Source organism: Phoxinus phoxinus (assembly GCF_949152265.1).
Source record: "Phoxinus phoxinus genome assembly, chromosome: 3".
NCBI classification, from domain to species: domain Eukaryota; kingdom Metazoa; phylum Chordata; class Actinopteri; order Cypriniformes; family Leuciscidae; genus Phoxinus; species Phoxinus phoxinus.
Window position 1 is genome coordinate 39,341,982 of NC_136878.1, and position 19,335 is coordinate 39,361,316.

Genomic DNA, 19,335 nt, shown 5'->3' on the forward strand with positions numbered 1-19,335 from the left:
AATCACCTGTCCCGTTATCCGCTGAAATCTTTGTGAACATCCAGAGAGGCAGCTCAGAGTGAGACGAGTGCGCGTGACTGAACGAATACACAGACGATCATAACACGTCACCAACTGACAGTAGGCTAACTAACAGCCATGGGCTTTTAGTTTTATTTGTAGAACACAACCCATAACAGTTTACAAGTAGCCTATACTGTGCTTAATGATCTTCTTCAGATATAAGTTATAAATTATTTTTTAATGATATAGCCTAGCCAACACATAGGTAGGCTATATACATTTAAGTACACTTCTTGAACATTTTGTCTACTTTGGTAAAAGGACATGTTCTTTATGGACTTGTCTTTCATCAATTTGTTTATTGGAGTTTCTGAACTTCTTTCTGGTCCTCATCCACAGGTGATGAAAGTGTCTCTGGAGCCAATCTAATAAAAAAACACAAATGATTTCAAGGTTTTAAAATTGAAATTGGTTTAGTTAACACTTTATTTTACAGTGCCCTTGTTACACATTACATGCACTTACTAGTATTAGCATGCATTAAATGTAACTAATCCCAATCCAAACACAATCTAAATGTTAATTATTATAAGGTAATTAAATGTATCATGACACATTGAAATAAAGTGTAATATATAAAACATTACTTGATATTATTTTATACAAAATACTTGATGCATTTTCTGTTTTGCATTGTATTTAGATGCAGCAAACAAGTTAATCTCAGCATTATCATAATATGTGTCATGCTTGCACATTTAACTTAATGTTGCTATAGAAACCAATCTACTGCACAGGCTAATTAAAGTCTAACATGACATTAAGTAAAGGATTTTGCAATGATGCATTTATCAGAAAGGGAATTGTTTTGGATAACAGGGCAGGTAATCAATGCTGGTTTGAGATGTCTGAACAGAGCAGAGCAGAAAAGATCAGACAGATTCCAGATCAATAACTAAGCCTCAATATAAGCTTAAGTTGGTTTTCCAATAACCCTTCATCACTCTGTCTGGAGATCAATTTTAGTAGGCTAGGAATCAATATAATAATGAAAATGTTAGAAACTGTCAGTTATTTCCCCTCTCTCTCAAGCTGACATACAATTCCACCCCCTTACCTGCTTACATGTTTAAATAATACATGGGGGTGAGGCGGCCCGATGTGGTTTTCCCTTCTATAATTGGATGTGATTTATGCTGTCCACAGCAGTAAATTACTATCAAGCACACAATTACTATTACTTTATTGAATGCAGTAATACACTGCACTGCACAATCACCTTTAATTATAAAAAGTTTATTGCTCTAGTATCCCTAAGTTGCATTGATGGATAAAGTGAAAAATAATTTGCTAGATGAAATTATAATCAGGTACAGTACGTTAATCTCTAAAAATAAGTAACATTTTGTAGAGGTACCTTTTTTCTACTGGGTTGCCTTTTCTTGGTTTGTGTTGGTAAGAAATCATCTCCTTCTGTTGAATATACATATTAATTCTGCATGATATTAAATACAAGGGACTTAGAAATGACATACACACACACACGCACGCACGCACACACACACACACAAAAATACAGTAAAAACAAATATATAATCTAATATAAAAATATTATAACAAATTAAAACATTATATTTGAATGTTTCTAATAATATTTTTCATTGTCACATGGTCCTTCAGGAATCATTCTTATATGCTTATTTAGTGCTCAATAAATATCAATATGTATATATATATGTATATATGGGATGGGATGTTATCCATCACAGTTTTGGCTGTAAAATGTAAAGTTAATACATACAGGGGTTGGACAATGAAACTGAAACACCTGGTTTTAGACCACAATCATTTATTAGTATGGTGTAGGGCCTCCTTTTGCAGCCAATACAGCATCAATGTCTTGGAAATGACAAATACAAGTCCTTCACAGTGGCCAGAGGGATATTGAGCCATTCTTCTTCCAGAACAGTGGCCAGTTCATTTATACTGGTGGGGGAAAACGTTTTCTGAGTTGCTCCAAAATACCCAAAAGTGGTGACAGTTCAGGTCATGGGAGATGTTCAACTTCACTTTCATGTTCATCAAACCATTCTGTCACATGTCTTGCTGTGTATTGGTGCAGTATCATTCTGATTCACGGGACCCTCTTCAGGATACACTTTTAAACCATTAGATGCACATGGTCCTCCAGAATGGTTCGGTAGTCCTTGGAAGTGATGCGCACATCAAGCACAGTAGAGAATGCCATGACATTGCAGCCCAAACCACCACTGATCCACCCCGTGCTTCACTATGGGCACGCAACAGTCCAGGTGTTAAGCCTATTTGGGGCTTCTACATCGTAACTCCCACAGATGTGGGAAAGACAGTGAATGCGGACTCATTAGAGAACAATACGTTTCACATTGTTTATAGCCCAAGATTTGCACTGTTGGCACCAATGAAAGCGGCATTTGGCATTGGCACGATTGACCAAAAGGGGCTAAAGCAGCCTGACCATGAATACTGACTCTGTGAAGCTCCCGAACAGTTTTGGTGGAAATAGGAGAGTCAAGGTGTGCAATTAATTCAGCAGTGAGTTGGGCAGCTGTGGTTTTATGTTTTTTTTTTTGTGCGTGTGTGGATACAATCCGGGTCAGTACCTGGACATCTCTTTCAGACGGCTTCCTCTTGCATTGACAGTTACTCCTGTTGGATGTGGTTCATTCTACGTGGTGCTATGCTGACATTACCCTGGATACCATAGATCTCCATATACCACAAAGACATGCTGTCCAGGGGGCATATTACCGACACTTTCTATCTTAAGTCTTAAGTTAAGATCTGACAAGTTAATTTCGGATTTTTCACAAATTCGTATTACAGAAGCAAATCTTGATTTAGGATTCTTACCCTATCTTACAATCTCCCCTTTTATCTGTAGTTAGGAAATCTTAAACCCCTCCATCGAGTTCGGTAATCAACTCTCAAGCAACCAAGCAACAAATGACACGCAAACAGCTGCTATGAAGTAAAATGGAAAAACTGGAGAATGGAGAAAGAAAATAAGTGGTGCTTTTCATTATGTGAAGTTTTGATAAGTTAGGTAGAAAAGGCAAAGCCTAATCCTTTTATTTCATAGGAGTCTGTAATTATTTTGTCAGAGTTTTGTCGTCAAAATGCAGCACATCATTTGGGTGTTCATAAAGTCTTTCCACCATCAAACATCGCTGTTCTTCATCTGGTATCATTAATAAATGTGACGCCATTCTCAGGCAGGGCTATTATTGTGTGATTTTTACAGGCTTTCAAATAATTTTGAAGTTAATGTCATGAACATCGTGTCCTAACCAGACGCGATGCGATAAGATCCAGCGACAAATAATTTGTCTGTCCACACTAGACACGATGCGACTGCGAGATGCGTGAAAATCAATCAAAACCCACAGCCAATCAGAACAGCGTGTGGGCGGGCTCTCGCGTCAAGTGCACAGCACCAGAGAGTATCCTGACGGCAATCACAAGAAAATGGATAAGTAGGCTACATAATAAAATTCACAAATATTACACCATTTAAACATTATTCAAATACACAGGCTCCTGAGTTACTAAAACAATCTTTGTCAAATTATACACTTGTTTCTTCACAGTTTGAACGTTCTTGTTTCCATCTGTTTAATTTCAAGATCTGAAGTGAATTATCCATTGTTGCTTTTACAGCTACAAAGCTGGGAGCACTAAATGATATTCAAAGTCACTTTTAACATTAAATAAAGCACATAAACAGTACCTGAGATTATCATTGCCACACTTTGTGTTTGTTGTTCCAGCGCGACGTCGCAGAAAAATAGAAACAGTTTCTAAAATAGAATCGTCGCGGCCGGTTAGGACAAAAAATCTGATTAACATATACATTTTATCGCATGTCGCGGCGTTGCGTGTAGTTAGGACACAGTGTTGGGGTTGGCAGCGGTTCTCAACCTCTCCTGCAGAGACCCCCTGACAGGCCATGTTTCTGTTTTAACCCTGAAATGCACACCTGATTCAATTAATTAAAGGCTTAATGAGTAGTTGACTAATTCCTACTCTTCCTACTCTAATAACTACTCATTAAGCCTTTAATTAATTGAGTCAGGTGTGCCATTTCAGGGTTAAAACAGAAACATGGCCTGTTAGGGGGTCCCTGCAGGAGAGGTTGAGAACCACTAAAGTTCTGTCCTAAAGTTAAGACAGTTTTTAGGATTTTTTGTGGTTAGGGTGCTTCTGTAATACCCTTTTTCTATCTGTAGTTAAGATAAGATTATGCATTAAAAGGGTAACTATCGGCAAATTTTTTGTTAATCTACCCGAGTCAAACTTTCGTGTTAAAGCATAATTAGAATGGAAACGCCACTTTTAAGATTGACCGTATTTTCGTTTTAGCTCAAAATGCCTTTTGAATGGGAGTGCTAGGGGCACTTCTATGATAGCATCAAAATCTGTATTTTTTTAAAAACTCAGAAGGCTTGACATACAAGTGTACTTGAAGTATCACCAGGGGCTCTACACATGAACTTGAGCATTGACTACATTGTTTGTGTACACAAAGTTTACTAAAACGAAAGGTTTTGTACGACTTTATCAATTAAAAGTGCGTTTCCATTCTAATTATGCTTTTACACGAAAGTTTGACTCAGGTAGATTAACAAAAAGAGCCTAGGTTCAATTTTGGCGACAGTTACGATTTAAGAAATATAATTTTGTAATAGCTTTTGTCCTAAATGAGGTCCTAACTGAAATTGCCATGCTTACCAAACAGATAAGATAGGATTCTAAAGATAGGATCTTTCTGTAATGCGCCCCCTGGTCACAGATGAGCCAGCGAGACACGCACCAACAATTTGTATTCTTTTGAACTCTGATACGGTATGTCTCCCATTATGTTGTGTGGAATATGATCCGCATATATAGGCGTGAAACCTCCAAAACTATTGCCCATTGTTTCAGTTTTATTGCCCAACCCCTGTACATAGATGCATACATACACAATGGCCTTTCTAAAAAAAAAAAATACTTCAGTTCAACTTGTATTAGCAAACTAGGTTTGTAAGGTACTCAGCAGGGGCTGGATAAAGCACCACTACCCCATAATCATCAGGCTGCTCCCAAGAGAGACATCAAAGTCTTGAGGAAACCCACCCCCTCCTTTACTTTACTCCTCTATAGGGGAGGATGCCCTAAGAAATGCTAAGGCTCTAGGGAAAAAGTGCTGAGGAAGGGAGAGAGAGCACTCTAATGAATGGGAGAGAGAAATAAAACACTTGGCTGTCTGAGGAACCCTGTCCTGCAGCATCCAAATATGCAACGGCTGTGTTAGCAGAAGACCCGAGATGAGGTTAAGGCTGATCCAAACTGAACTGAGAGACCTGAGCGGATGTTTTAACCTAATGGGGCTGAGTACTTATTATTCTTACCTTAATTCGCTCATCCCTCTGCTTTTTCAGAAGGGCAATAATCTGGTCACGTTTCTTGGCCTAAATATGAATCAGAATCAGAATGAGATTTATTGGTAAGCATGTTTACAGTTACACACATTAGGAATTTATCTTGATGGCAGAAGAAGCTTCAAGTGTACATTGCATATTAGTTACTGAAGTTATTTATCAACACCTACATTGATGCCCATCTGTAAAAGATGGTTCACCATGATACATATAATTGTGTTGAGTATAACAGCACTGCTGAAGTATATTCCAGCCAACAGCTGCACTTACTAAACAAGCCTCATCATTTTGATTTAACGACCATAGTTTCTGGCTGCATTTAATGTCATTTCATTAAATCCATTATGCTTGTAGATTGTAACTATTTTTCAAGCCAATGTCACTTTATGGCAGGTTAATCAGTTATAGTAATGTAATGTAATGTATTTGTTGATTATAATCACCCAATGTAAACATCTGTCATATTGCAATCTGCTAAAACTTGATTTCCCACGTTGAAGTAAACACTACAATCAACATGATGATTGTATATATATTTGATTGATATATATATATGTATATGTATATATATATAAAAATTACTTTACATTTTTTTAATTCAGCCTCAAATGCTTCTTTTACAGGGCAGAGCCAGATTTTATGAAAACCTCAAGTGTATAATCCTCTGATGAAGGATGGGAATGAGGTTAATTTGCTAAGAGTAATCTCATCAAATGGATCTGTCCTCCAGAGGGCCATCCATCTTGGGGATTCCAGGTTGATTACTCACAGCATGAATACAGACATTACAGAGAGGGTACTGCCCACTGAACTGCTCGACCCGCTATTTTCAGATGCAAAGAGATGAATGACGGACCAAATTGTGATGAACACATTAAACACACGTTTATATAGAATATGTAAGGCTAGAGTAAACATCACATGGTAGAGATGGTCAAAATTATTCTATTATACAGACAGTCACGCTTAAGATCATGCTAGAAAACATAATCATCAGGTTTTAAGCAAACTTGTGGAGAAAATTAACTTGATCTTGCGAGTTGGCAATTTCGTAAAAATTTGTGCGATGTGAATCATAGGAAAACGTATGATTTAGTACAACGTATTTTAGACAAAAGGTAAGCATTAAGATCTACCCTGACATGTAAGCAGATCATACGAAAATGTGTGAGAGAGATTGTATGAATTCATATTAATCAGCCACCAGTTTGGCAAAACATAAAAAAGTTTTTTGTTTTTTTTATGAATTGCCATGAGATTGTGTTGGTCCACGCAGCTTGAGTGCTGCTTTCATTAAGAGGGGACATATAAAAAATTATCTGGCCAAAAATATCTGGCATTCATGTTTCAATTCAACTTTGTTATACTGAAAATATAATTTGCAATTAAAAAATATTATAATTAAAAAAAGAATTGGACCCGACTATACAGGTGAACATTTTTAATATTGTGCAAAAGTTCATTTATTTCAGTAAATCAACTTAAAAGGTGAAACTAATATAGCCTATTATATAGACTCATTACATGCAAAGTGAGATATTTCAAGCCTTTATTTGTTATAATTATGATGATTATGGCTTACAGCTATGAAACCCTTTTCACAATATTCTAATTTTGAATTTGGGGTTTTCATAGCTGTAAGCCATAATCATCATAATATAACAAATAAAGGCTAAAAATATCTCACTTTGCATGTAATGAGTCTATATAATATATTAGTTTCACCTTTTAAGTAGAATTACAGAAATAAATGAACTTTTGCACATTTTTCGAGGTTCACCTGTATGTACAGTTTACCCTTAAAATTGTGATGATAAAACATAATTCACGGACATACAACTTGAAGAACTGAAAATGTTTCTTTTCTAATTTCAGCTTTGTGAAATTGTAATGATCTACGTCTATGAATGAAACTTAACCGCATAATGTGACCACAGTCTTAAAAAAATCGTAATGCTCATCAGGTTCTGTGGCAAGTGCGGGTTTTTTTTTTAGTCTGTAAAGCAAAACGACAAGTTTCTTGTCCGAGCAGTGCCGCCTAAAAGGGACAAATCAATGCTTCCTTATTCTTGTACGCAGATGAATTGATCCGCAAGACCAATGATTTCCTGCTAATCCGATTAGTAGATGTGGTTAGTGCAGTGTTGGGAGAGAAAGTAGCTATGTAGAGATTCATCACTGCACAAATGTAGGGCTTAAGAGCATCTAAGCAGGCTCTTAAGGATTCTACCAGCTAGATAGCATTACAACTGACTCCTCTGCGAGAAAATTTACACGAGTCAGACAGCAATGGAAACCTTTAAATTAAATCTGCAAATTTATTGGATACCTCTGTTTGAAAGCACTGAAAGTGGACAATCAATCAGCATGAAAACCGCCTGGTAATATGAAGCACAACATAGCCTATCAGGTGCTTCAACAGCATAAATGAAGCAAGGATGCATTACATCAAAATTTTTGAGTTAGGGGTGTGTTCAAATTCTCAAAAGCCCCTTTCACACAGAGATTCCGGAAAATACACGGATAAAGTGACCCGGGATTTGACCCGGGTTCGTTTGAAAATGGTTTATTCACACTGCCAGTGATTTGCCGGAATCAGAGAGCGCGTTCACACACAACCCGGGTATGTCCCGGATAGACGCGTGACGTTATGATGTGACGTATAAGGTACGCACGCTCGATAATTTTTTTTCGGATTCGGTCGTACACTAACGCATCACGTACCGTTCCACAAAGCTGGCGAACGATCTCAGCTTCGGCGCGGATTGCAAGGAGCTCACGGGTCTCTGCTTCAGTCCAGTTTGCAGACATCTTTTCGTTCTTTCTTGTATCGATGACGAACACAAACTTTCTTCTAACAGAGTAACAGAGTCGCACGATAACTACGTCATTGCGAAGGCTCGTGGATCATCACTACGACACACCCCTTACGGCATTTGTCCTGGCTTTTGTTCACACAGCGCGCGTTCCGGGTCTGAACACGGCAATGTTACTAGGTCCCCAACCCGGCATCGATCCCGGCATTAAACCCGGGTCGTGTTTGCGTTCACACAGAAGGCGTTCCGGCAATTTGCCGGGTTCAAAGTGCTGTGTGAATGGGGCTAAAGTATCAGCAATAGTTATAGTGATGCTTGCTGTAGCACCATTAAAATATCTATACCAGTTCTATTTGATGTTGTTATCTTAAATGATCTGTGATGCTCCTCAGATATAGGCTACTCATTGTGCTAATGCGATGTGCTGAGCACTACTGGCGGATCCAGCCTGCCAGATCCACACTTAGAAACTCTGCTGATCTCAAATCATCTTTCATCAGAGATCTATAACTGCCCTCCACGGGCTGGCTCATTAGCTTTTTATGCAGCAATGCACTGTCTAGAATTAAAGATCACTGCAAAGGGAGCATCAAGACAAACTCGGGGCATCTAGTCCACGTATTTTCAACAAACTGAAGTATGCCACATGCAGTGGATATAAAAAGCATAGACACACCCCTGTTAAAACAGTTTTTGTAATGTAAAAAATTAAACAAAAATAAATCATTTCAAACATATCATAACAGACCATACACATCACAGTCACAGCTCCTACAAGTTCTTGTGAAGGCATATCACAACAAGTGAATGTAGGAGTTTAAATAAAAGGTCCAACATATTAGAAATATTTGTGTCATGAGAGTAAGCAACTGAGTATCAAACACTCTGTGTAGAGCGAACGTGAAATATATATATATATATATATTACACGGCTCTGTGGAATACTAGATTCTGATTGGTCAATAGCGCCATCCAGCGGTATGATATTCCCAGATAACAACCGCTCAAAACAGATAACGCATGCTCATCCGGGTTACTGAAGTAAGCAGCGCTAGGAACGTGTTTTCTTCGTGGAAGTTTTGCGTTTGGTGAGCTAATAAAGTATTAAAACTCAGTCGAATCAATAGTTTGTGTACAGCAATTGAATTATGCCATCCAGTATCATGGACTCGCTCTCTCGTTTCATAGAAAAACGCAGCTGCTGCCATGTTGTGACTATTGTTTTGTACACTGTTGGATTATGAGATACAAACAGTTTAATCTGAAATCAATATATCTTATCCCTATAATTATTTATGTGGCGAAATGCTGTGTAATAAGTGGTATGACTGTATACCGTATCTCTTAAATGTCTGTCTAGTTTGAACTTGCCGCGCTAGCAACTGCTCTCGCCGCGAAGCTTTGCGTTTAAAGAGCTAATAAAATATTTCAATATTTTGTGTCTAATTATTTACTTATGTGGCAAGTTGCCGTGTAATAAGCGGGATAATGTACATCCAGCCGGTTGTTCTCGAATAACCCTCCGCTCCGTGTTGGGGTCCTCATCACCCTGTCGGGGGTTATTCTCAGAGAACAAACGGCTGGATGTACATTATCCCTTACATTTACACTGCCCGGCCAAAAAAAGTTGTTTGGATTTAAATAGGCAAATGCTTAAGAGTCTTGAAATGAATGAATTGGATCATCATTATTGCAGTAAAAAAAATTTTTTCTAGCATGTTATATGTTTAGCTAACACAGTCTCACCCCAAAACGTCACATACTGACGGGTCTTGACCATATGGCAACATACGACGAAAAGGGTACCCTTTAACGTCCATGTGTGACGATTCGGGTATGGTTGGGTTTAGGTATGCGTTAGGGTACCGCTAGGAGGCGCTGCTGGTGCGCTTATGTCTGCGTCTCATATTGACGTTATAGGGGTACCCTTTTCGTCGTATGTTGACGTATGGTCAAGACCCGTCAGTATATGACGTTTTGGGGTGAGACCGGGCTGGTTTAGCAACAGTTCTTCTAACCATCATTGATGGAGTGTGTCGCTTTTCATTTTTTAAACAACCATGTAGGAAGGAAGACACTGGAGTAGACTTTACAGAGTGCTTGACTCTTGCAGACGCACCTCTTGAATAGAAATAACATCACATTTATTTCCATCAAGAGGGGCATCAACTTTTGGTCAAGATCCTGTATTGACAATGCAAGAGTCCAGCACTCTGTAAAGTCTACTCCAGCACATCCCAAAGACTTTCAATGAATTTAAGGTCTGGACTCAGAGGAGCCCATTCGTGTGTGAAAATTAAATTTCATGCTCGCTCCCAACCACTCTTTCACAATTTGAGCTGCCTTTCCACTGCAGGAACTTTCCGCAGGAACTAGTAGGGACTTTGGGGTGGTACTCTGTGTGTTTCTATCGCAGGGACCAGGCTCTAAATTAAGTTCCGGGTAAAAAATTTCTGCTCAGAGCATGCGTTAAGTCCCTGCTAGCAAGGTCATACTTTTTGAAAGGTCAGGAACTTTCGGGGGTGGGACTTGGGCGCTGAACATTCTGATTGGTTGAAATCACGCAGCATTTTTATTGGTTGACTCCACGCAGCATTTTATTTAAACCACCATTTATAAAAGTCTATTGCGGTGCGTGCAGTAAGTTGTTTGCAATTCGAATCAAAAATGGAGTTATTTTGGAGCAAAATTAAGACGACGGATGGACAGTCGAAGAGGTTCAGGCTTTATTAAGCTTATATGCGGAGGACGAAATCCAGCGGGAACTGGAAAGTCGAGCGCAGTCCTACGTCACCGGACTGATTTGCCTAATCTTCAAGGTACTTTAGACCAGTGTTTCCAGACCCTGCTCCTAGAGGCACACCAACATCAGTGCACCCTTATCTGACCCATATATTTCTGGTCTTGGAGTCTCTACTAACAAGCTGATGAGTTGATTCAGGTGTGTTTGATTAGGAGGAGTTGGAAAATGTGTACACAGTAAAAAAAAAAGCAAGTTACCTCGTTGCTTTAAAATTTTGAGTTCGTTGTAATCAAAAATTTGAGTTAATACAATGAAGAATGGTTTAATAAACAGAAACTCAAAATAGTATGTTATCTTCACACATTAGTTATCAAAGTTGATTTGACAAAAGATAAAAAGTTGTGATAACAAATCATGAAAATATTTTTTTACAGTGTAGTTGGTGTGCCTCAAGGAGCAGGGTTGGGAAACACTGCTTTAGACCGTGATGAAAACGAAGACAGCTGGTCTGGGGGAAAAAGGTTACTACCTGGAACAAATTGTCCCGGGTAATTTCGGTGGAAACACGGCTATTGCCATCTTGGAATGGGGCCATTATGTGTCTTCCTACTGTTGTTTAAGAAATGAAAAGCTACACACTCCATCAATTAGGGTTAGAAGAACAGTTGCCAAACATATAACATGCTAGAAACATAATAATCACTGTAATAATGATCCAATCATACACAGTATGCAATATAAATATATATAGACCTATAACATTGTGGTCTATCTATGTAAACCTACCTGCTGAAAAAAACTGAATACTTTATAGACAGAGTATTTCTGCTGAGGGTAAAAATGTTTGTTTGGTAAAATTCAGCAGAATAAAAGAGCATTTTTCTTAAGTACTCAAAACAGTTTTATGAAGCTGGTTTGTTAACTTGCAGTGCCACTGAGACCTCACCATCTCCATGTATTTCTGTCTCTCCTCTTGTTTTTGCTTCAAATAAACATCCTGCTGGATTTCATCATCCCTCTCTACCAAGAAAACAAACAGACCAAAGCTGATTACATTTAATAATAATACAAAACAATACACTCATACAATCAATAATATAGCATATACTTACTTGACCATGACGCTTGCTTTGCAGCAGCATTTGTGGCTAAAAAATAAAATAACAGAAGATCATTATTCTTCTTTATCTTATTTTAGCCTAATTCTTTTCATGCGCCACCACAAGTGTTTAAAGCCTGCTATTTATATATTTACACGACAAAATATAGGCTATTTCTAAGACCATAATCAGTATTTTCTCTAATGGTGCAATTAGAAAAAGCACTGTAAGCACAACATTAAAGGTGTTTAAGCGTTTCACAGCTCATTCATGCAAGTTTGTAACGCACTTTAAGACAATTTGCACGTACAAAATACCTTGAATGAACGTTACACTTACAGTGCGGGGTCTTCGCAACTTTTAACCGCTGCCTGATGTCAGCAGAAACGAGACGAGACTCGATCGGAGGCTGCAGGGAAAGGGAGTTCCAGAAAACTTTCGCATATGCCACATCTTCTTGTGACGCTCCATCAAATACCGTATAAAGTTTTTCTATTTCTGAAAGACTGTCTAAAGCCTCTTCGTTTAGTTCTTCAGTCATAATAGTTAGCGAGCTTTCTGTTCTAGCCATAGCTAACAGCCACGTGAGGATGTGTTACGGTTGCCAAGGTGACTAAACGCTCAGACTAGTAAACGGAAGTGCGGGGACTTCTTAATAAGGAATATAAGGAAAGAGGCAACTCCGCAAAATATTCAGTTTTAAAGGGAATACAATAAAAAACTACTAAAGATTTTTTATAAACAGTAAGTTTAAGTTAGGCTAGACAATTTAACAGGCAATAATGTTTTCATACATTACTTAATTGTAGAATGTAGAACTTCATGTATGTGTTTTGAAATAAAAATCAGTTTTATAAGACAATCCTCGTAAGTGTAGTGTAAAATCTGTTTAGCCTACGTGTTTTATGTAAGAATTAGCTTATAGGAAATTATTAAATTATATATAGGCCTAATTTAAGATGAAATCCCTGATGCGTTTAATTCGATTTTACTTAAATGGTGGTTGTTTCTTCTCCTTATTGTAACCAGTTATGTTTGTTACCTTGATAATGTAACACTGCACTCTCTTGTAGCACATGTTTGTACATAGAAAGCACAATTTTGAAATATCATATTGGCCTATACTGTATAGGCTACATGTGGCTGCCCTGTACTGTCTGTACAATTATCAAGGTCATATTACTGTATGTAAAGGTATATCATGTTTAAGCAGCACAAATACTTAAAAATAATAATAATAATAAAACAATATAAAGATATAGGCCCACAGCAATGTGTAAATGCAGCCCCCCCCCCCCCCATAAAAAAAATCCCCAGACATTTTTTACAGCAAATTTCTGCCCACCACTGCATTTTTCTAATGTAGCCTAAATTTAAAATAATAAAATTTGTATTACTTTTTTATTTAGCAGAGGCATACTTTTTCTGAACTCAGTTATCAGTTGTCAAATTGAAATGTTATTGAACAAATATTTAATACAAAAATGAGCAATACCACCAAATCTAATCAATTGAAAAATCAGAAAAGATGTGTGATATGTTTCACTTTATTTTCAGATGTATTTCATTACAAAGATCAAATTATAAAAACACAGCAAAAACAAATAGTTGTTTTACAACTGGTCTTCACCTGGTAGTGAGGTTAGTGATTACTACAAGGATTGTAATCAACTAACTACACTGCCTGATGACCACACAGTATAGCCTCTGGCAGGGTCCATTTCCATCATTGGGCTTTATCCTAATGTCTCCTGCAGAACCTGCACAAATCCACCAGTCACGTCAGACCTGCATCTCACAAAAACTGTTCTTAAAATGGCAAATAGACCAATATGATATAGATAAACACCGTCAAATAATTGTATCAGCTCTGTGTTTGCTTGTAGGTCGTTGTGTTGGCAGTATGGTTAGTGATTGTAGATTATATAAAACAATCAGCTAACAACACTGCCTACAAACCAACCCCAACAGGTTAATATATCAGCACATTAATCTGTTTGTAGCTACCATGTAAACCTAAATGAAGAAAAGACAAACAACAAAGTCACTTGGCAAAACAAACAATAGGCTACATTAAAATAGGCCTATAGGCTAAATCTATAATATAGGCTACATACCCATATCCAAGAAAGAAGTAATACCCACTGAATGCTAAGCCATAACAAATATGAATAATTTTAGTCTTTCAGTGAGAAGTCACCTGACTGAATTCTTCTGCACTCTCAGGTTTGTGTTCATCTGTTGTTGTTACCACCCCACTGACGTCACATCTCCAGGTGGGGTTGAATGTGCATATAGCTACCTCTTTTTAATTATAGGTAACTTACCTGTCAAATAAAACAATTCATAACTGGAAAACGAAGGCCATAACGACCATTTAAAGACAGTCTTGCGTGAAGAAACTCATCGGGAGCTCTCTGTCCCGTCGTCTTTCAAAGTCCTTCTGCTTTGGATTCCAGCACAAGCTGTCTGTATTTATAGCCAGGGCTGATATATTGTATGTTCAAATTCAGCGCCGTCTGAGGCGGGAGCCGGTTGAGCGCGAACTACGGCGCTCACCGCTGCTGATAATGGCGCTATTTCTCCTAGGCTACAATACAGAGATGCGCGCCGTACAAAGTAATAAATGAAGATGACAAAGAGCGAAACTATAAAAGCGTAAAATCAGTGGAATGTAGACCTACTTGCTCAAACCAATGAACTCTTAATACAATTACTCTCACTACTAAATATAAACAATAAAACATAGGGCCTATTTTACACTTGTGCACTCCCCTTAACACTAAACTAAAGAATATTTTGATTAATCTAGCTTATTCTAAGCACACACACACAAAAAAGTAAGCTAAGCCTTTTTAAAGATTTACGCAATTAGTAAACTTCAATCAAATTGAATTGAATTTGAATAATTCTTACATATTGTTCACATTATGAATTAAGAATTTTAAATGAGTAGGCTAGGCTACAAAAACTATTGCTTAATAAAACATTTTGTATAAATCGTAAACTTAAATTTAAACATATTTTCTTTCTTTCTTTTTTTTTAAATTTATGAATAGCCTACGAATAAACTTATGATCCATTCCCTTCCATTTAGATTACAAAAAGTTTTTTTTTATTAATTTAAAATGATTCATTCATAATGTGAATAATATGTAAGTATTATTCAATTCAATTTGATGAAATATTACTATTAGCCTAATTGAAATGAAATTGAAAAAAGTCTTAATTTTTTTTAATGGATTGTAATTTTCCGTGAATTATTATTATTATTATTTTTACATAGATTAGATGTACCCTTCATTGGGGTGTACAATATTAAATTCCAATATTTACAGAGTTTTTAATATATATATATATATATATATATATATATATATATATATATATATATATATATATATATATATATAGGCTATATATATATATATATATATATATATATATATAGCCTATACATCTTGTAGAAAATTTAGCAAGATGTGGCTACCTATTTTCAGTGATGACACCAAGACTGCCCGACTATTCCTCACAGCATTGTTCTAATAAATTAATAGGCCTAATAATAATAATACATTCTCCCGCCAAGTATACTATAGTTTGATTGTCTTAGGCTGTTTGCTTTTTTCCAGGTAGCCTTTAAGAGCGACTTTGAATGTGCGTTCATCTGTATTTCCCAACATATTCTAAAGCTAATCCAATCATATTGTAGATTTGGAATGATCAGTTTATAATGCACAGTAATATCAAAGGATTAAAGTATACATTGCTCAGCCGTTACCTGTTATCATCCCTTAGGTTGAAAGAGACACAAGACACGCGTAAGGACTGGAGGCTTGGAGACAACAAACTGCCTCTGAGGCCCATATCTATGTCAACACTGAAAAGTTATGTTGTTAGCGGTTGGGAGGCAATGGCGCAATGCTAAACAGTGTTTAGTGGACAATGGGTCTCTGGACAACGTTACCAGAGAGACCATTCAGTCCACGTGAAGACAGGTCTAGGCTTGCCCACAGGGACTAAAAAAATACATAAATTTTAACCACATCCTTGCTTGCCCAACCTGTTCTTAGGGAACAAGTTTGCTCGACTGTTCTGTAAAGTTAATCAAATCTCTGTATGTTCTCTATATTGTTTTGGTTATCAACCGGCCTACTAAATTAGGGATGGTCTGTCCAAAAACAACCCAATATCATGGTAATAAATGGGAGTCCAGACAAAAATAGATCCACACTCATTTTCAATAGGCTACCTATTTGTATATTGGTTCAACATGGCATGGGTGGCATTTAATTTTGTTGACATATATGTTTAATTTCTTTGCTCACAACGATTACGATTAGGAATCAAAATTCCTCTTTGTTGAACCTGAGACTAATGATTAGGAAAGACTTCACAATTTGTCTCACAATTAGAAACACCTGTGCAATCTAATTACAGATCAGCACATCCTGAGACATTAAAAAGCTGTCTGATGTTCTAAGAGATTGAAATTCTTATTTGTGGAGCCTGATATGACTTGACATACCTGAAGCAAAACACCAGTGATAGGCCTACTTATCAAGTAGCTGTAATACAAAGCAAGTTTGTTTGTTGTATTTTTTAATTGCCTAGTTTTAAGATTTTTTAAAAAAACACACACAAAGTAATTAGCTTGTCTGATTGACTCACCACCACAACACTTGAAAATGAAGGAAGAGATTGCAGCAACAGTGTTTTTTATTGCAAGACTAGCAAAGAAACATGGTAAACTGGATCGTGTTCAGAGGGAGAAATTTGCCGTGGGACTAACTTCAGTGCTCTTTGAAACTTACAGAAGTCATTGGTACCCAGAAAAACCAACCAAAGGACAGGCTTTTAGGCAAGTAGCCTAATGCTAACTTAACTTCTGAATTGAGTGTAAATTAAGTAATTGGAGTAATCAAGGGCTTTTTCTTTTCTTAGGTGTCTAAGGATGAACAAAACTCAAACAAGAGACCCAGTTATCGAACGTGCTTGTCGCCAGAGTGACATTGTTTTTGAAAATCTTGGATTGCCAAAGGAAATGACCATTTGGGTTGATCCGGGAGAGGTGTCCTGCCGGTAGTGCTAAGTTTTCTGGCCTATCAATGAAGTGCATAAGTTTTTATGAATTGATTGTACCGTAGCACTTCCAAAACTGAAAATGTTGTTTCTTCTCTAAAGGTATGGTGAGAAGTCAACCCCATTTTGTGTTACCCAGTTGGAGGGTCAAAAGAGAGATGGGGAGTTCTCTCGTAGGATAAATAATGCGGTGGAAAGGGCTTCATCGGACTACCACTCTGGAACCTCCTCTGATGAGGACGGAGGAAACACCAGCATGAGCAGCACCGTGAGCAGCACCGTGAGTAGCAGCAATAGCAGTAATAGCAGCAGTCTTTCAGTTCCAGAGCCCAAATGCATCCCCACGGTCTCCAACCCAAACAGTGTATACCAGGTAACATAGTCTATATAACCACTTTTCAGTCCCTTAGCATGTCTTTAACTCTACTTGTTGCTTTCTTAAACTTGCACTGGTTTAATTGCTTTTTTCCATGTGTAGTTCAGTGAGTTTGGGCAGCCTCCTCCCATGCAAAACTGGGGGACATACCCTAAAAGAAAACCATATGCTTCTGAGGGCTACCAGCAGCATTCTTCAGGTGGACCATACCCACCTCATAAGAGTTTTAAGGGCTACAGGCCCTCCTACGGCTTCTCTGGTCCAAGGGTGGACCGATTTCACTGGGTCAGCAAGAACCGCTCTTAGACTTCAATTTTAATATCACAGTTTGTCATTGTTTTGCTGAGCAGCTATGCAGGCATACGTGAGTTATTGAATATAACTCAATTTAAATGTAATGATTTAATAAATTATTTATGGAGTCATGTGGCAATGCAATTTTAAAGTAAATTTTATTATATGGTTTTTGTGGAAAAGACTTTCTAAATAAAATCTGTTTTAATAGAACTTGCTTGTGTGGAAGTATTTGAAGTTTATGCTTATGCCACTAGATGGTGACAAATATACAATATTCATTCCTTTTGGCAGAGCATTTCTTCTCACTTGTAGTTTCAGTTAAACTCTCTTCGCATCAGTCATGAATGTAAATTATATGGTTTGTAACTTGTACGCTGTCATCTCCAGTGATAACTCTGAGCACTTCATACGGAGTTTCCCTTCACTTAACTTTTGTTCTAATTTAACTTAATTTCACATTGTGTACTGAAAGTAGTTTTCTCTTATAAATTAGCTCCGTTAATTCTGCGTTGTCCTGGATTTGGAAAGTCAGAACTGTGAATTGGGATTTTTTTTTTTCTGTGTTTCTGAACTTGACTAGTAGTCTTTGTTGAAAAGGAAGATGGGAGTGTGGTTTGAGATTCAATCACCCGGTTTCAAGGCTTGTTTCTAAAAGGAGCACTAATGAATTGCAGATGCCTGTGAGGTTAAATATTTAGACTTTACGATCCAAATCCTGTGACGTGTTTTGACTGGAACTGAAAGTCGTGTAGTGAGTAGGCTATAGCAACCTACTAAACCTCTCTCAGATTGTATCGTTGTTAGTCATGTGATTTCCATTAACTGCCACTGAGTGGAAAACATGCTAAAAATAGTGCAGTGTGTGGGCATTACTTGTTTATTGCATGTAAACCTGGGGTTTATGCTAGAGACTCTTAACTGCTCTTCATAATTATTGCTGTGGGCCCTCGGTTAATCACTACAATGCATATTTATCAAATGTATTTTGTCCTAATGGATACAAGACCTACAAAAATAGATTGCAGTACAAAAAATACACAAGATTTTCAAATATTTTTTCCTTCAAACTGTTTATATCCTTCAAATAATTGTAGGTCCACTTTAAGCTGATATATGAAACAAGTGACTATCAAATTTTTATATCACAATAACTGCTGAAGCTTTATCATGGTATTGAATTAAGTTACACAACTATAGACCTCATGATATACAGTATACACTGAAAAAGTGTATATGCCTTGTTACTCTGAACTGTTTATACTTGATCTGAGTCAATAAATTTACTCTTGTCATTAGTAAAATGTAAATTCATTTAGTTGACTTGAAATACAACTTTTGCTGGTGTTATTTCAATTTTAGCTTTGTTTTTCAGGGAAATTAAAGCATACTAGGGTATTCAAAGACTTTCAAATATGTACATGGTTTCTCCATCTTTATTTTAAGCTACGGTGTTCAA

General features: G+C 37.2%; 2 protein-coding genes across 2 annotated transcripts; one reads left to right on the plus strand and one right to left on the minus strand.

The window, feature by feature from the left end:
- Positions 1 to 52: 52 nt before the first annotated feature.
- On the minus strand, positions 53 to 12,755 carry hoatz (HOATZ cilia and flagella associated protein). The gene is made up of 6 exons (XM_079608806.1): positions 12,464 to 12,755; positions 12,137 to 12,172; positions 11,971 to 12,044; positions 5,436 to 5,495; positions 1,421 to 1,476; positions 53 to 428 (listed from the first exon to the last, which is right to left on the minus strand). Exons 1-6 carry the CDS (start codon positions 12,693 to 12,695, stop codon positions 362 to 364), a joined length of 525 nt encoding a protein of 174 aa, XP_079464932.1. The 5' UTR covers positions 12,696 to 12,755; the 3' UTR covers positions 53 to 361.
- Positions 12,756 to 16,566: 3,811 nt separating this feature from the next.
- Positions 16,567 to 18,706, plus strand: btg4 (B-cell translocation gene 4). Its single transcript, XM_079607355.1, has 4 exons — positions 16,567 to 16,985; positions 17,069 to 17,206; positions 17,309 to 17,579; positions 17,685 to 18,706. Exons 1-4 carry the CDS (start codon positions 16,813 to 16,815, stop codon positions 17,886 to 17,888), a joined length of 786 nt encoding a protein of 261 aa, XP_079463481.1. The 5' UTR covers positions 16,567 to 16,812; the 3' UTR covers positions 17,889 to 18,706.
- Positions 18,707 to 19,335: the final 629 nt, after the last annotated feature.